The 16745-nt window shown below is 46.6% G+C and overlaps 1 protein-coding gene across 2 annotated transcripts in view; it reads left to right on the plus strand.

Moving 5' to 3' along the window:
- Positions 1–2568: 2568 nt before the first annotated feature.
- Positions 2569–16745, plus strand: part of Pola2 (DNA polymerase alpha 2, accessory subunit) — a 39003-nt gene continuing 24826 nt past the window's right edge. The window contains exons 1-10 of one of the 2 annotated variants that reach the window (XM_023564395.2): positions 2569–2962; positions 5829–5953; positions 6331–6422; positions 6695–6752; positions 10825–10931; positions 12905–13098; positions 13582–13670; positions 14721–14876; positions 15284–15346; positions 16519–16561. In XM_023564395.2, the coding sequence (XP_023420163.1) occupies positions 2884–2962; positions 5829–5953; positions 6331–6422; positions 6695–6752; positions 10825–10931; positions 12905–13098; positions 13582–13670; positions 14721–14876; positions 15284–15346; positions 16519–16561 (1006 nt within the window). In that variant the 5' untranslated portion in view covers positions 2569–2883. The remainder of the gene's footprint in view (positions 2963–5828; positions 5954–6330; positions 6423–6694; positions 6753–10824; positions 10932–12904; positions 13099–13581; positions 13671–14720; positions 14877–15283; positions 15347–16518; positions 16562–16745) is intronic. The other variant, XM_003468224.5, reaches the window with a different exon arrangement.

The raw sequence follows: 16745 nt of genomic DNA on the forward strand, positions 1-16745 counted from the left end.
CTTAGGCATTATCCCAGGAGCAGAGCAGCTAAATGAAAAGCTGACAGTGTCCTCACCCACTGCTTCAGGCTCCAAAAAAGTTGCTGACAATTGTGCATGGAAAAGGGACCTCTGTGTAATGTGGGTTGTGGTGTTTGCCCAGGAAAACAACTCCAAATGTACTTGGTAATAAGTTCACAACTTGTCACCACACTGGTCAGACCTGTGCTGCCAGGCATCAGGTGCCATCGAGAAATGGACTTTGGCCAGGCGTGGTGGCACAAGCCAGTAATCCCAGCACTCAGGAGGCTGAGGCAGGAGGATCACTGCAAGTTCAAGATCAACTTGGGCTATGAAGTGAGCTCAAGGCCAGCCTGAACAGCACAGCAAGGCCTGGTCTCAAAATGACAAAAAAAGAAAAGAAGAATAGACTTTAAAGAAACTGACAAAGACACCTGGATGCTGATGTATGCACAGTGTGGCCCTTGATTACAGCAGGCTGATCCACTTCCATGGATGAGGCCAGGGAGAAGTGAGCAGGTGTAGAATGGCTATCGGCGCCCAAGCCACAGGTGCATCTTGAACTCTCAATGTAGCCCAGGCAGGTTTCAAACTCATGGCTGTAAAAAGAGGGCTAGGAATGTAGCTCAGTGGTAGAGCACCTCTGGGTTCAAACCTCAGTAAACCCCCCACACACACACACACACTAAGTAACTATACATGACTCTTTATTTGAATCTATTTGAGGGGCTGAGGATTTAGCTCAGTGGCATAAGCACCTGCCTTGCAAGCAGGCAGTCATGAGTTTGATCCCCGGTACTGATAGAAAAAAAAGAGAGGAGTTTGAATCTATTTGAATCATTATCGTTTTTAGAAATAAAAATTTCTCCTCAAAACAAATAGTAATTGTGTATATATATATATATATATATATGTATTTTGGTACCTGAAATCAAACTCACAATCTCACACTTGCCAAGCATGCTCTGTGCCCCTGAATTACAATCCTAGCCCTAACTGAATATAATTTAATGAAAATAATACACTAAAGTGCCTGGATTATTTTAGGAAATCTAATATAAAAATAAGTTGATTATATATACAAGCTATGATAGTGTTCAAATTTTTCAGTTTTAATTATTGAGTTAATTTCAGTATTTATTTTGCCTATGGAATCCTTATTGTGAGGCTTGCTTTAAATCTTTTTTTTTTTTTTTTTTTTTTTGTCTTTTTCATTTTTATCGGTACCAGGGATTGAACTCACGACTGCCTGCTTGAAGGCAGGCGCTTATGCCGCTGAGCTAAATCCCCAGCCCCCTTTAAATCTTAATGTAGATTTGTTTGTAGGCTTTTGAAATTATGCTTTTTGCTATTATAAGTTTTTGTTTGTTTGAGACAGGGTCTCAACTATGTAGTCCAGGCTAGCCTTGAAGTCACTATATAGCCCAGACTGGCCTTGAACTCATGGCAATCTGCCTGCCTCAGCCTCCCAAGTGCTGAGATTACAGGTGTGGTTACTAATATATGTGATTTTTATTTTAATTGTAATATTGATGTCATCAAGGTACGTGTTATTTCCTATGTGATGGTTTTTAATTTTTTAGATTTATTTATTCATTTATCTACTTTTTAATTTTTAGGATGATGTCCCTCTAGACGGCCTAGACTTAGGCCTCCAACTCTGGCATTAAACAATCCCCCAGCCTCAGCCTCCTGACTGCTGGGACTGAAATAGGATCACAGAAATAAAGATAGTAAAATGACAGGGTAAAGCTGAGGCTTCAAGAGAGCATCAAAGTGCCTTTTAGTCCCTCGCCCTGTTTCTTCCAGTTCCCTCATTCATAGATCCCAAGAGTCGTAAAGACACTGAAGTCCACAAATTTCAAAAGTTGCATCAAAGAATTTCATTCCGAATAAACAGGATACTATTAATGGGCAACGTATCTCTAAAAGCAGTTTGTATTTTAACCTAACCTATAGGGTCAGTTTTTGCGCGGTAACCCACTAATGGGCTACCTGAAATTCAGAGAACTTCCAACTTTTTCAACATCATGCATGAGGCTACAATGAACGTCTCTACAAAGAATTTAATCTGCATTTTAAGATGCTTCTTTGGGACAGGAAATGCTTTCAAAAACGAGGGACATTTTTAAGGCTCCTGATAAAACCAAATCATTACTCCCCTTTCCATCCCACAGCCACAAAAACGTCCCGGACCCGCGGTAACAGGCCTGACAACCAGATTCCGGACCGAAGCCGCCTTTCAGCACAAATCGAGGACACTACGGGAGGAAAGCCTAGGCGGACACAGAAATAGGAACCACACGTCCTTTCGGTCTCGTGTCTGGGCACAGTACGTTCCGGACATTCCAAGGCGAGTATGCGACAGCGCCTCCGCACCCAGGCACAGGGCGAAACAGACACAAACAAGCAGCAAGGACTCCACCGAGCAGCTGACACAGGCACGTAGCGCGCCAAAGCTAACGTGAAACCCACAGAGACGAAACGCGCGTCCCGAGTGAGCTGCGCAGCCGCAAAAGGAGTGGGCGGGGCCGAGCTCGGGGGCGGGGCTGACCCGGGTCTCGCGCCTGCGCACGGCGCTCAAATGCTTTGGCGGGTTTTTTCCCCGAACTGCTGGGTTCTGCTTCCCTCGCTGGGAAACCTGGCAGTGGCTTTCTGAAAACAAAAGACCCCCACCCCTTTCAGAGAGACCCGATTCCTACGTCTCCCTTCGGGAACGTGGGGACCACCCCCACTTTCTTTTTTTAAGTAGGCATTTCCTGGTAGCTGAAAGCAGGACCTTCTGACAGCCTGAGGCCATTTGGTCGCCTCCAGTTTCGGCTCCCGGAGGGAGAAGGGGAACCGGAGCCGGGCGGGCCAGGTCCCGGCCCCACCTGAGTCACCATGTCCGAGTCCACCGAGCAGCTGGCGGAGGAGCTGCAGATCTTCGGCCTGGACTGCGAGGACGTTCTGCTTGAGAAACGTGAGTCCGACGTCCACGCCGCCCTACCTGAGCCCCGAGGGGTCGCTTAGCGGTGTCCCGGGCCTCCGCCAGCGGCCAGGGTGGCCGGGAGAGTTGAGGGCTGGGATAAGCGAATTCGCAAAGCTGGTGTGGGTGCTTAGTCGGGCCTATGAACGTAGCCCGGCTTGGTGACGCACGCCTATAATCCCAGCATTGAGAGGCTGAGGCAGGAGGATCACAGCGGCTTCCAGGCCAGTCTGAGCTTCGAAAGAAAAAATATAAACGTGAGGCTTTTTGCAAGACTGAATTGGAGCATGCTGAGTCCCCGGGGGCGTCTCCAAACGTGGAAATTGTTGAAAGCCTGATAACAAAGCGAGAGACTTGGGGTTTTTTGAAACGTAGTTTTTATTCTTGACTCCTCCATTCTTGACTTCCATTTCCTAAACTCTGCTGACCCTTCGCTTCCCTCAGCAGAGCTGTTGGTACTCTGCCCAAGTATGGATCCCTTGAGGTGGAGCCCTAAAATGGACTGTTAGCTTGGGAAGGAAGTGGAGGCAGCTGGTAGGCACCCTTTGTTGCTAGATGGAGGAGCAGAGATGCGGAGCACTAACTGCCTGGGTTGTGAATGAGCCCAGATCTGCCTGGGAGTCTATGTGCCAACGTGCTGGGCCACGAGATCCAATGGTGAGGAGATCCTGGAAGCATAAACTTGGGAGGTGCTGAAGGTCTCAGTTTCGGAACTGGAATGAAATGCACCTGCCTTACCACTCATTTATTTATTTATCTATTTATGCACGGTGCTGGGGATCAAACTCAGCCAGCCCCTCGTGCATGCTGCGTAAGTACTCCATTCCCAAACTACATTCTCAGCCCAGAATGTATTTTCAGTATCAAACCAGAGTGCAAACATGTTAATTCATGACGAAAAACTCCTCTCAGAAGCCAGAACACTTGAAGTCCTTCTGGAGACTTCAGGGAAAGAGATTCTCTTTTTAAAAAAGACTTAGGTGAGAAACCTGGTCATAGTCACAAACGTATTTGGTGAGCATGAAATCAAAGCATGAGAAATCATTTACAGGAACGAGGTCTGGAGAGGCTTCCCACCATGATGCCTGCTGCACCTCCCACAAGATTTACCTTAGCTTCGGATTCCTGGTCATGAACCTCCGTGCATCTCACTGTGCCTCACACTCGCTGTATTTTCCTGGTCTATTCACTCTGCCTCTGCTAGGTGGCTGTTTTTTTTTTCTTTTCCTCCTAAGTCCTATCATTCCTTTCCACCTACCTCAGTTCATCACTCCAGTAAGTCTCTTACAAATTTCTACTTCTCTTCAAGATTGCTTTTCCCATTTATTTGTTATTTATTCATTTATTTATTTTATTTTTTATTTTTTTATTTTTTGAGATAAGGTCTTGCTGTATAGTCCACATTTACAGTGACCCTTCCCGCCTCAGGCCTACCCTTGAGTTAGCAGCAGCACCTGACACTGGCCATCATTCCCTCTACTTTAACGCATGGTCTTCCATTAGCTCCTCTGCCACTGATCCTAGTTACTTGTCAGCCCTGTTTTATTGCCACTTCTTGAGCTTTGCAGATTATTCCTCATCCTAATGTTTGAGTGCCCCAACGCTCAAGTCTGGGATCGTGTCTTGCTAGATTGGTCAGCTCCCCTGGTCTCAAGGCTTTGTATCCTATGTGTCTGCTTATGGCCCCTAAATTTCTTTTTCTTTTTTTTGATACCAGGAATTGAACTCATGACCTCACGCTTACCAGGCAGGTGCTGTGCTGCTGAGCTGTATCCCTATCCCTGGCCCAGTCCCACAATTTCTTTCTTTTTTTTTTTTTTTTGTCTTTTTGAGACAAGGTCTTGCCATGCAGTTCAGGCTGGTCTTGGGCTCACTTTGTAGCCCAGGCTAGTCTCGATCTTGCAAACAATTCTCCTGCCTCAACCTCCAGAGTGCTGGGATTACAGGAGTGCACCCTGTAATTACCACGCGTAAACCTCTTGCCTGACTGTGGGCTGGTTTGTCCAGCTGTCTACTTGATATCTCCAGTTGAGTGTTTAGTTGGCATCTCTAAGTGCATCTAAAACCAAGTTCCTCTAACTCCTCCAGTGCTTTTCCTCATCTTAGTAGAAGCCCAGCCTTCTGGTTGTGCAGGCTAAAACCATCAGCATCAGCCTCGACTCCTGTTTTTCTCATACATCACTTCCAGTCAGCAAATCCTGCTGGCTTCACCTTTAGGATGTGACCTACTTGGGGGCCTTTCTTTCACCACTTCTACTGCCACCACCTGGACCTGTCATCTCTCACCTGATCTTGCTGTGGTTTTTCTTACTGCTCCCACGTGTCCTGCCCTGGCTCCTTCCTCCTGTGCCTACCCCAGCAGCCAGAGTGAGCCTGTTGATGTAAATTAGATCATACCAATCATTCCATCCAAACCATCAGAGCTCCCCTGTGTTGCTTAGAGCACTGACTGAGTTGAGGACAATGGCCGGCAGCCTGCACCCCGGCACTATCAGCCCCTCTGCTGCCTTCTCACTCACTGCATCACAGCCTCACTAACCCTGTGTTGGCTGGCCTTGAACTCGCAGTGATCTTCCTGCCTCAGCCTCATGAGTGCTAGGATCACAGGATGCACCACCATGCCCAGCATGCAGCTTTGTTTTGCTGCACATCACATTTCATCACTTAACACATCACATTACCCACTTCCTAACAAGGGCTCTTCTCTGTCCACTATGGTCTTCCCAGTGTCTACAAGAGTGCCAACACTAGTAGATGCTGAATAAATATTGACTGGATAAATAGAGGATTGTTTTTCCTTTTCAAGATGAAAGCTGAAGAAACCAGCAAGTCCTTTCTTGTCTAATTTCCCTTCCTGCAGTGGCAGAGCTTTGTATCCTGTATGGACCGAACAAGGAGGGAGTGGTAAGCGAGCTCATAGCCTTCTGCACCAGCACAGGCAAAGTCTGCCTCACCTCAGAGATCCTGAAAACGTTTGAGCACGAGGTAGGAACAGAGTGGAGCAGACTAATCTGCTGCTGGGGTAGATGTGCGGTGTATGGGGGAGGCTGTGGGCCTTGGAATCAGACCTGGATTCCAGGCTCGATGTCGGCTAGACAGACTACTTACTGCCTCCAAGCCTCAGTTTCTGGTCTGCCAGATGTTCTAATAATACATATTTTTATGATTGTTCTCAAAATGGGAATAAACGTAAAGCACCAAAAACTGTGACCAACAGGTGGTGGCTCTTGACCACATGATTGGTGTCATTTGAGTTTGTTATTTTTGGTTATACTTTGAGTGCCTATTGTCTCAATACAGTAGAAAGTGCCTCCCTGTGACCAGACTATGGAACAATATATTCACTCTCTTTTTGTTCTCAGATTTTGAGCAAGAAAGTTTCCAAAACGTGGTCTAGCGCCACCAAGGACAGTGGACATGCGGGAGCTAGAGACATTATGTCTATCCAAGAGCTGTATCCTTTTCTGCTGAAGTGTTGTCATTTTTTTTTCTACAGTTGCTTGTGTAATTTTTTTTTTTCTTGTCTTTTTCCTTTTTTATCGGTACTGGGGATCGAACTCACGACTGCTTGCTTGCAAGGTAGGCGCTTATGCCGCTGAGCTAAATCCTCAGCCCCTGCTTATGTAATTTTAAAACAAATAATAAAGATTACTTCGTATGCATATTTCTTATTTAATCATCTCTTGCTTTAGGTTCGTTACTGTTTTCCTTAACTAATATCTTTAGAATTGAAGTGGAGGAAGAAGAGGAAACCCTTTTGAACTCTTATGCCACACCCTCTAAGGTGAATATATAATGTTTGAAAATAGCATTTAAGGGGCTGGGGATTTAGCTCAGCGGCATAAGCGCCTGCCTTACAAGCAGGCAGTCGTGAGTTTGATCCCTGGTACCAATAAAAACGAAAAAGACAAAAAAAAAAAATAGCATTTAAGGGCCAGGGATTTAGCCCAATGGCATAAGCACCTGCCTAGCAAGCGTGAAGTCATGAGTTCCATCCCTGGTACCACCAAAAAAGAAAAAAGAAAATACGTTGCTGGGGGGGCTGGGGGTTTAGCTCAGCGGCATAAGCACCTGCCTTGTAAGCAGGCAGTTGTGAGCTCGATCCCCGGTACCGATAAAAAGAAAAAAAAGACAAAAAGAAAAAAAACATTGCTGGGTCTGGTGACACATTCCTACAATCCCAGCACCTAGGAGGCTGAAGCAGGAGGATCACTGCCAATATGATACTACCCCAGGCTACATAGTGAGTTCAAAGCCAGCCTGAATTACAGAGCGAGACCCTGTCTCAACCCCCTCCCAAAAAACCCCACAAAACAAAAAAATACTGTCATACCTAGGCATGGTGGCATACTCCTATAACCCCAGCACTCAGAGAGCTGAGACAGAAGAATCACTGTAAGTTTGAGGCCAGAGTGGACTGTATAGTGAAACCCTGTCTCAAACAAAATAAAATTTTAAAAGGGTTGGGGATGTAAGCTCGGTGCAGAGACTCTGTATTCAGGCACTAGTAATGAAGACACATACACACAAGTTATAAAGATCTGAGGCAGAAAATCAATCATGCTTGTACTATTGTTCTACTTAAGATCTTTCTTTCCAGTCAGATTCATAAATATTTTTTATAAAATAGCAGTTCTTAGTCAGGCATGGTGCCCCACACCTGTAATCCCAGCACTTGGGAGGCTGAAACGGGAGGATCACTGTGGGTCCAAGCCAGGTTGAACTAAGTAGTGAGTTCAAAGCTAGCCTCAACTACATAGCAAGACTTTCTTGAAAAAAAAAACCCTAGTCCTTATGAACATTTTGCTTTTTTCAGTCAGTGTGTCAAAAATGTCTACTAAATTGCCTTTATTTTTGAGACAGGGTCTCAGTGTGTAGTCCAGGCTAATCTTGAACTCAATACATAGCCCAGGCTGGTCTCAAATCTCCATTACTCCTCCTACTTCAGCCTCCCAGGTGCTGGGATTACAGGTCTGGGTCATTGTGCCTGGCATTAGTTATTTGCTTGTGTGTGTGTATGCGCATCTGTATTTTTGAGACAGGGTCTCACTTTGCAGTTCAGGCTGGCTTTAAGCTCACTCTGTAACCCAGACTGGTTTTAAACTCACAATGATCCTCCTGCCACAGCCTCCTGAGCACTGGCATTGCAGGTATACACCACCATGCCCAGCATCTTTATAGTAAATTTCCAAAAATCGATGAATATGGAACAAATAGTGTTTCAAAGGAAACAGCACACTGAGAAATATGGTTAAGGCTGACATGGTAACATATGCTTGTAGCCCCAGCAACTTGGGAGGCCAAGGCAGTAGGATCATAAGTTCAAGGCCAGCCTGGGTCTGGGCAACTTAAGAGACCCTATCTGAAAATTTTTAAGAGGAGGTTGAGGATATAGCTCATTGGTACAGCACCTGCCTAGGATGCATAAGGCCAGGGTTCAATCCCTAGTACCACATAGAAAGAAAGTGAGAGCCTGGTGCAGGTCTGTAATCCCAGCATTGGGGAGGCTGAGGCAGGAGGATTGCTGCAAATTTGAGGTCAGCCTGGGTTACGTAGCAAGACCTCTCTAAAAACAAAAACTATGCCCTACAAAGTTATTAATACAACTGGCTACAGCAAATGACGGCATTTTCCTTAGAGCTTGTTGAGATTGGAGAGACTAACTCAGCTCTTGCTGTCCCCTTAAAGGTCGTCTTTCCAGAGTCCACATCCCAGTGCAGGACCTTCCATGCTGCCATTTGCTCGGCCATGAGCTTGGGAGATCGCCTTAAATCTTTTTCTTCCATTCAAAATCTAACAGTGCCGTCCCACCACCTTCCAAGGTCGGCTACCTCTCACCTCCTCCAGGGCCACCTCAGCCCCTGGTCTCCTGAGTGACTGGCACCTCCCAGTCGGTCCCCTGGCTTTTTCCTGCCTTGCTTGCCTCTGACCAGTTTTCCCCCAGCAGCCAGACCATCTGAGTCCCCAGAGAGTTGGGCTGGGTGCTCTTCACTTGGCCCCCATCTTCCCCTTCATCCCCTCCTTTGTCACACTGGTCCCCTGCTGTCTTTAGACAAACCAGACCTGCAGTCCCCTTTTGAGGAGAAGGAGGCTTGGTTCTTCCTTTCCTTGCTTTCCCTTAGTTTGTTTTGTTGTCCAGCTACAGTGGGTCCTGCAGTTGCTTCCCTGTTGGGCTCTCTCCGTGACAGTGGAGGCCCCTGGGTGGCGGTGCTTCTGTTTGGTGCTGTCCTCCTGCCGCCTGAGCCTAGGTACTTGTTGAGCTACCACCGTGTGTTAGAAGGGTCTTTTGGAGCAATATTTGGTGAAAATGTATCAAAGCCATGAGATTCAAAGTTGTGCCTAATTAATTTGTAATCTGGCAGCAGAGATGTAATTATATAAATTCTTCTGCAGCAGTTAAATAACTACTAAAAAGCATAAGGGTTGTAAACCTGGCATGGTGATGGATGCCTGTAATCCCAACACTTGGGAGGCTGAGGCAGGAGGATCACTGTGAGTTTAAGGCCAGTCTGAAGTACATAGACCTATGTCTCAAAAAACCCCAATCTGCAAAGATGGGAACATGCTCACAATTAATAGAGCAAAAAATAATGTAAAATGCAGTGGTACCTTGGTTCTCAGACTTAATTCTTTTTTCGGGGGGAGTACTAGGGATTGAGCTCATGCATGACCTCGCACTTGCCAGGCAGGCACTTATGCCGATGAGCTAAATCCCTGGCCCCCACAGACTTAATTCTTACCATAATTCTGGTCGCAAACTGAATTGGAGAAGAACCGAATCAGATTCAATGATTGGGTTCATTGTTTACCTAATGGTGAAATTTGATTCGGTTTGCAACCAGAGTTAGGAAAGAATTAATTTTGTGAACCAAGGTACCAGTGTACTTCGGTTTATATGTAAGCTAGATTATAGCTACTAAGATTTGTGTCTTTTTTAAAACTGCAAAAATTACTGAAATAATGTGAAAGAATATTAAAAAGTAGTTACTGTGTGAGGGGAATGGCATAAGAATGGTTTTTAAAATTAGCTGCTAAAAAAATAACAAATAAAAAAATAAAATTAGTTGCTCTTGCTGCTCCTCGGGGATTTTGAATTTGTCCCCCAGGGTCCACCGATCCATACATGGTGGCATAGCTTAAACATGCCGCCAGGGGGAGTCCTTGGGTAGAAAAAGTCTGCAAACCAGGGAGGCCTCCGGGTTGTGTAAGGGGCTAGGGTTTTTATGTTTCTTGTGTTACACTCAATTATCCTAGACTTGAGGGAGGCCGGAGTCTCTGGGTTCCAGCTCCGTGCTGGGCTTATCTTGGGATTCTTGTTGCTGAGCCAAAAACCCCAGAAGTGACCAGCAGTGAGGTGTTCGCTAACTATTCTCCAAGTATGAGCTCAACTGTGTTATCTGCCTGGAGTGGTTCCCGTCTTTAATTTGGAAAATGTGTGGTAGACTTGGCCAAAAGCAGTTACATGGTCCCATCTCTTCTTGGGGAAAATGTGTGCAGAGGTCAGAGCCATAAACTTTGTGAAACCCAGAGCTGCTCTAAAGTGGAGAGGCCACCGTGAGAGCACCTGGCGACCTGTCAGGACCCTGCCCACCTGGACAATCCTTTTCGGAAAATGATTGTTTTTTTTCATAATTGCCCTCAAGTCAGGGCAGTAAGCTGATGAATACTGAGTTGTAGGTGTTGCAGATTTCTTTCCAGGGTTATGCTTGGAAGATGGGGCCTTAGGAGAACCCACCCAGGGCCTTCCGTGCCCTTCATTTAGGCCCCACTTGACCTTTTCGTCCTAAGGAGCTGCACACTTCCTTAGCGGCTTGGGTCCAAAGCGACTGGGATATTCTCTTCCGTTGTGTTCCTAGGGTCCTCAGAAGCGAGCTATCTCTACCCTGGAGACTCCCATCATGAAAAGAAATGTGTCTGTTCGCAGCCCACATCAACTCCTCTCGCCCTCGAGTTTCTCTCCAAGGTAGGGATGTCGTGGACTCTGGGGCCAGAACATGCTGTCCTGCTGCGGGCTGACAGGGCCCACTGCAGAGTCACTCATTAACCAGGAGGAGGCAGATTCCGCCCTGAGCTGGCTGGAAAGCCTGTTACCTTCTGGCTTCTCAGCTTTCTCTTCCTTTGTGGAAAATTACTGTTTCTTACAGTAATTAAGGAAACTCACTTTCTACCCACTTTTTCTAGGCTCAGTTTCCTATATCAGGAACTGATATCTTTTATTCAAAACAAACTGCCTATTCAGAAGCCTGGGAAGCGTGTGAGTCTTGCCAGGAAAGGCAAATAGGCTTTCACTTGCCTCTGTTCATGTTTTGTTAGGTTTCTTTCTCCATTTTAAAATCTGAAGTTATTTGTTTTTTTAAAAAGAAACACACATCTTTGTTCATAATGTTGTGTAACCTGTTTCTTGTGCCTCACTCCGGTTACAACTGGTTTCTGGTAGTTTTCTTGTCACCGAATCTACCCTGGCTTAGTTGATACTTTATTCCTTGCTCATTATTGATCACAAAGATCATATGTGATTTTTTTAAACCTGTGAATGATATGTCTTAGGTTAGAGAATCCCATATTGGTGTTTCCCCAAGTAGAAGTGTTTACAGGTCCTGTTGTGTCTGTACCAACGATGTTAACCATTTAACAAACCAGTTGCCAGGAGTCCTTTCTAGACTAACTTAACTGAAGTTACACTTTTTCAGCTCTGTCACCTTAGAAAGGCAGTGACAGAAGCTGTACACTCATTCAAGATGAGCGGTCAGTGGATTTTGTTTGTTTTGTTTTTGTTTTTTGAGGCAAAATCTAGCTGTGTGGCCCAGGCTGGCCCTGATCAAACTCAGCAATCCTCCTACCTCAGCATCCCGAGTGCCCACCTGGCAGATGCTGCTGGTGCAAGCCATGGGTCTCAGAGGTGCACCAGCATCTCTACAGGGGTGCCGCCCTCTGAACACAAGATCCTATGATCCTGTGCCACCTGCAGATCTGTTTACAGCTGGCCCCTGAGCATCCGATTGCATTAAAGGGCTGGGCGTCCCCTGGAGCCGTACCGGCAGAAGCTCCCAGAAGTCGGTACTTTGCCGTCTCATCATCTTTTAATATATGCTAATAAAGCTGACCTCAGAAACTGGTTTTGTAATTTATGAAAGTAACTGATAAATTATTCAGTAGAGGTCGAGCTTACTTTCTGGAGCCTCTGTGTGGAAAGGGTGGTGTCAGCCGCAGTGGTGCCTTGCACAGAACTGGTTCTGCAGAGTTTCGCACGTTAAAGGAAGCCTGTTGTCAGCGGGCTTCTCTGTATGTGATGTTCGCAGCCAAGGAGATCAGCGGCATGCGTGTGCTCTTGGAGGTGTTTAGCTTGAGAGCAAGGGGCTGGAAATCCAAGGCCTTGCCAGCTGAGTCCCGGAGCTCGGGAATGTTCGATCACTGGCTGGCTCTGAATCCATTCCGTCCCCACCTCCGCAGGCTCTGGGGAGAGATGAATGACTTCAACTTCATTTTCTTGCTGTTTCCAGCTTGAACTATTTCGTGAATTTCATAACCCGCTCAGACTTGTTTGATTTATCCACAGCTGTAGGCTCAGCTGCTGCCCTAATGTTGAGAATTCATAAGAAGGAAGGAAAAGGACACTTGCAGCTTGCAGCAGCAGAGTTTAGGTTTTGTGTGGCTTTGTTTAGGTGTAATGCCGGGAGAATGACAGCCTTTTTAAACATGTTTCTGTCTTTGCACTCTAAGCACATTCGGTATTCCTGCGTGGCCTGCTATTCCTCAGCCCCTCATTCCTGAAATTCCTGCAAAGTCCCAGTCTGTCCAGCCCCATTCGGCTGATGGGATTTATAAACCATATTGCTTCTTCTCTGCTCCTTCCTTCCAAAGGCTAACTTTATTTTGCTCCTCTTTCCCTCTTCAGCTACAAACACAGTCATATTAATCTGTTTTGCTTCTAACTAGCGCTACTCCCTCCCAGAAATACAACTCAAGAAATAACCGCGGAGAGGTGGTCACCACCTTCGGCTCAGCACAGGGGGTGACTTGGTCTGGGAAAGGAGGAGCTGGACACATCAGCCTGAAGGTGGTGGGGTATCCAGAGCCCCTGACTGGCAGCTACAAGTCCATGTTTCAGAAGCTCACAGATGTCCGAGAAGGTGAAATGCCCTTTGAAATTCTATCAGCTGTAAAACCTCCTGGAAGGGTCAGAGAAAGCAGCTGGTTCCAAGGCCGCCTTGGACTGTGTGGGTCGTGGGTGGTTCAGTGCCTGGTGCAGTCCCTATTAGTGAGGGCCGGTGGGTGGTGCAGTCAGTAATTCTGCAAGTTCCATCACTTCGCTGAGAAAGAAGCACGTGGTGATTCCCATTAATGAAAACTTGAAGGAATTTGACCTAACATTAAGGACATTTTATAGCTTCTTCCTTAAGCCCTCTCCAGTTTGGCTTTGACTTCTCCAAAACATCCATGGTGACCTGAGTAAAGGGAAGGCACAGGGTAGGGACAGGGACTAGGCTGAGTCTCTAGGGTTGCCTGGCACCAGCTCTCCTGTAACCTGACTGATACTCTACCGCATGCTGTGTTTTCTCTTCTTGCAAGTGAAATGCCTTAAACACAACCCATTTTCATCTCTGGGATTGCAGTTCTGACCTGTAAGATAGAAGAGCTTGGCAGCAAACTCAAGGAACATTACCAGATTGAGGCTTTTACTCCTCTTCTGGTCCCAGCACAAGTAAGAGTTGTTCTAAGAACTTTCATTGATATTAATTAATGAAAATTAATTAATTAACTTTTAAATCAGTGGCAAAGGGACACCCTTTTCCATTTCACCTCTGTTTCGTAGTTAGAGCATCCAGCCCAGCTGAACTTGGTAAAATGGGTCCTTCTGAGGACAGACGAAGAAACGCTCCCTGTTGTTTTTGTTTCTTTCTTTTCTTTTGAAGACAGGGTCTCACTACATAGTTCAGGCTGGCCTTGAACTCACTCTGTAGCCTAGGCTGACCTCAAACTTGCAGTGATTTTCCTGCCTCAGCCTCTTGAATGCTGGGATCTCAGCCACTGCGCCCAGGGTTCCCTGGTTTTGTGAGCAGAGAGTTATTCTCTTCCCACTTGGATTGGCATCTTATATGCAAGCAAATGCTGAAGGTCTCACTGTCCTTGGTGGTGGGGTCAGAAGCCCCAGAGTGTCCCTTCAGATCGAACACATCCAGGACAAGAGCAGCAGCAGGCACAGGTTTCCAGGGTCTTGTGACCTTTTGGTCTGTGTCACTGTAGACCCATGACGACCAGTAGCATCTTTCCATCATGCGTGTGGGCCAGCTACTCTAGTATCTTTCCTTTAATTGGAGGAGAGATGTTCCTTAGTCATATGTTTGCATCCAAGGAAGAACGACCACTTGGGGAGGATGACCACATGATCTCCCATCTCTGCTACTCAGTCTCCCATCTGTAAAGTGGGTTCAACAGTACTCACCCCTTGGGTATGGAGGCTGAGTGAATAAGTGCATTACATGTATTTAATGGCTAAATGTGAGTTGTCCACAGCTTTGCAGGTCAGGGTCCCTGTACCCTTGGGGACTGTGTGGTGTGGTGAGGTGCACGGGTGCCCTGCAGCATTCTTCTGGCATCAGCATCAGTGCTGTGGTCACTTCAGGGCCAAAATGATGTCCTGCTAAGAGCACTCGTGCTGGAGTGAGGGTGTTTGCTGCACCCCCTGTTGATTTCAGATGTTGTACTCCTGTCCCAAGACTGCCATTCTCATATGGCACCCTCCCTTTGGTAGGAGCCTATCACCGTGTTGGGCCAGATTGGCTGTGACAGCAACGGGAAGCTCAACAGCAAGTCGGTGATCCTCGAGGGAGACCGGGAACATTCCTCCGGGGCTCAGGTTCCAGTGGACCTGTCGGAGCTTAAAGAGTACTCTCTGTTTCCCGGGCAGGTGAGGTCAGAAGAGGCCACCCTAGGGAGCAGGTATACTCTTGGGGGGTGCTGTGGGCAGCCAAGTCTCGGTTCCCTTCTGTGACTCTGTGAGGTGCAGACCCCGTCCCCGATTCTGCCCTGGGTGTGCTGAGGCAGCTAGGGGATCTCACTCGCTAGGTTCCGCCCCAGCTCCACCCCACAGTGTGCGGAGCTGTGCGCTTCACCTAGAGTGAGACAGACTGAGACGGTACGCCGTGAGGATGAGATCATCTGTGGACAGCGTAATTAGCAATGCTAACGCAGCCTCCTTAATTTGTTTTCCACAAAGATGCCATAAGTCTAAAGTTACAGAATCCTTAATCAAAATAATTTCTAGGCATTCAGCTCCCCCACTTAACCATCCTGTTCTGTGTCTTTGTCTTTCAGGTTGTGATTATGGAAGGAATCAACACCACTGGGAGAAAACTTGTTGCCACCAAACTCTATGAGGTACAGAGAGGCTAAACTACCTTGTAGCCTAGTTTGACCAGTGTGAGTTCAAGGCCAGCATGAACTACGGAGTGAGATCCGGTCTCAGAAAACAAAGCACACATCATTTTTCTTTTTTTTTCTTTTCTTTTTTTTCTTGAGACAGGGTTTCACTATGTGATTCAGGCTGGCCTTGAGCTCACTTTGTAACCCAGATTGGCCAAGAACTCCCATCGATCCTCCTGCCTCAGCCTCTCAAGTGCTGGGGTTATGGGTGTGCGCCACCACACCTGGCTAAACTGGTCCTTTTTAAGGGCCTGTATTTTAGGGTGTTTTGTTTTGGTCTTGGCTTTGGGTTTTTTGTTTGTTTTGTTCTGTGTTTTGTTTCTGTCTTGTTTGGTGTTTTGTTGTTGTTTTATAGGGGTTGGGTTTGTATTTTGGTTGTTTTGTTTTGTTTGTACTTCTGGAAATTCAGGGCCTTGCATATACTAGGCAAGCACTGTACCACTGAGCTATATCTGCAGTCCTTTTTATTTTTGGTCAAAGTCTCACCACATTGCCCAGGCCGACCTTGAATTTGCAATCCTCCTGCATCAGCCTCCAAAATAACTGGGATTATAGAAGTGCACCACCACAGGCAGCTAAAGGCCTGTTTTTCAGTATCTGTAGAGTTAGAACCAACCTCCAGGCTGTAGGTTAACTATTTTTCTAAAGGGCCAGTTAATATTTTAGGCTTTGCAGTCCTGTGTCGGTGATGAAATTGTTACTCTAGTACAAAAGCAGCCACAGACAATTTGTAAACAAGTCCAGTGAATTCCAATAAAAGTCTCCATGTATAACAGGCTACAGGCAGACTTTGCCCTCGGGCAAGGTCAACCTGTCTCAGCTTTGGGCAACAGACCTCTGGGGACTAAAAGCAGCAGGACACACTTCTCTCATGGTTGCCTGGAAGCATCTGACGTTTCAAACACTTGCTCTGTGCTCTATGCTCTGTTGTTCCTGGGTGTTTGGAGAGAATTCATCAGTGAGCTCCAACAGCACCCTGGGCACTTGGCAGTTCCCCCACACAGAGTGAGGCAGAGCCCCATCCTCCCCTGCCTCACCCTCCAGTCCTCCCACAGCCACCCCCCCTTTATGTAGTACACAGCGATGGTTGGCGCATGGACTTAGCTGAGCTTTTCTTCTGTTTTAAGGGTGTGCCGCTTCCTTTTTATGAGCCCACTGAAGAGGATGGAGGTAAGGTTTTCATTCAAAAATTGTTTTGCCAAAAGATTGGTAGACAGGGTTCTAGGAATGTGGATCCATAGGCCCAAGAAAGCTGCAAAGCTGTTGAGACCGGATCTCACTCTGTAGTTCATACTGGCCTTGAACTCACTATATAGTCCAGGCTGACCTCAAACTCAAGGCAGTCCTCCTCCCT

Source organism: Cavia porcellus, unplaced genomic scaffold (assembly GCF_034190915.1).
Source record: "Cavia porcellus strain 051 isolate PalLab524CR breed Dunkin Hartley unplaced genomic scaffold, mCavPor4.1 scaffold_17, whole genome shotgun sequence".
In the NCBI taxonomy this organism is placed as follows: Eukaryota; Metazoa; Chordata; class Mammalia; order Rodentia; family Caviidae; genus Cavia; species Cavia porcellus.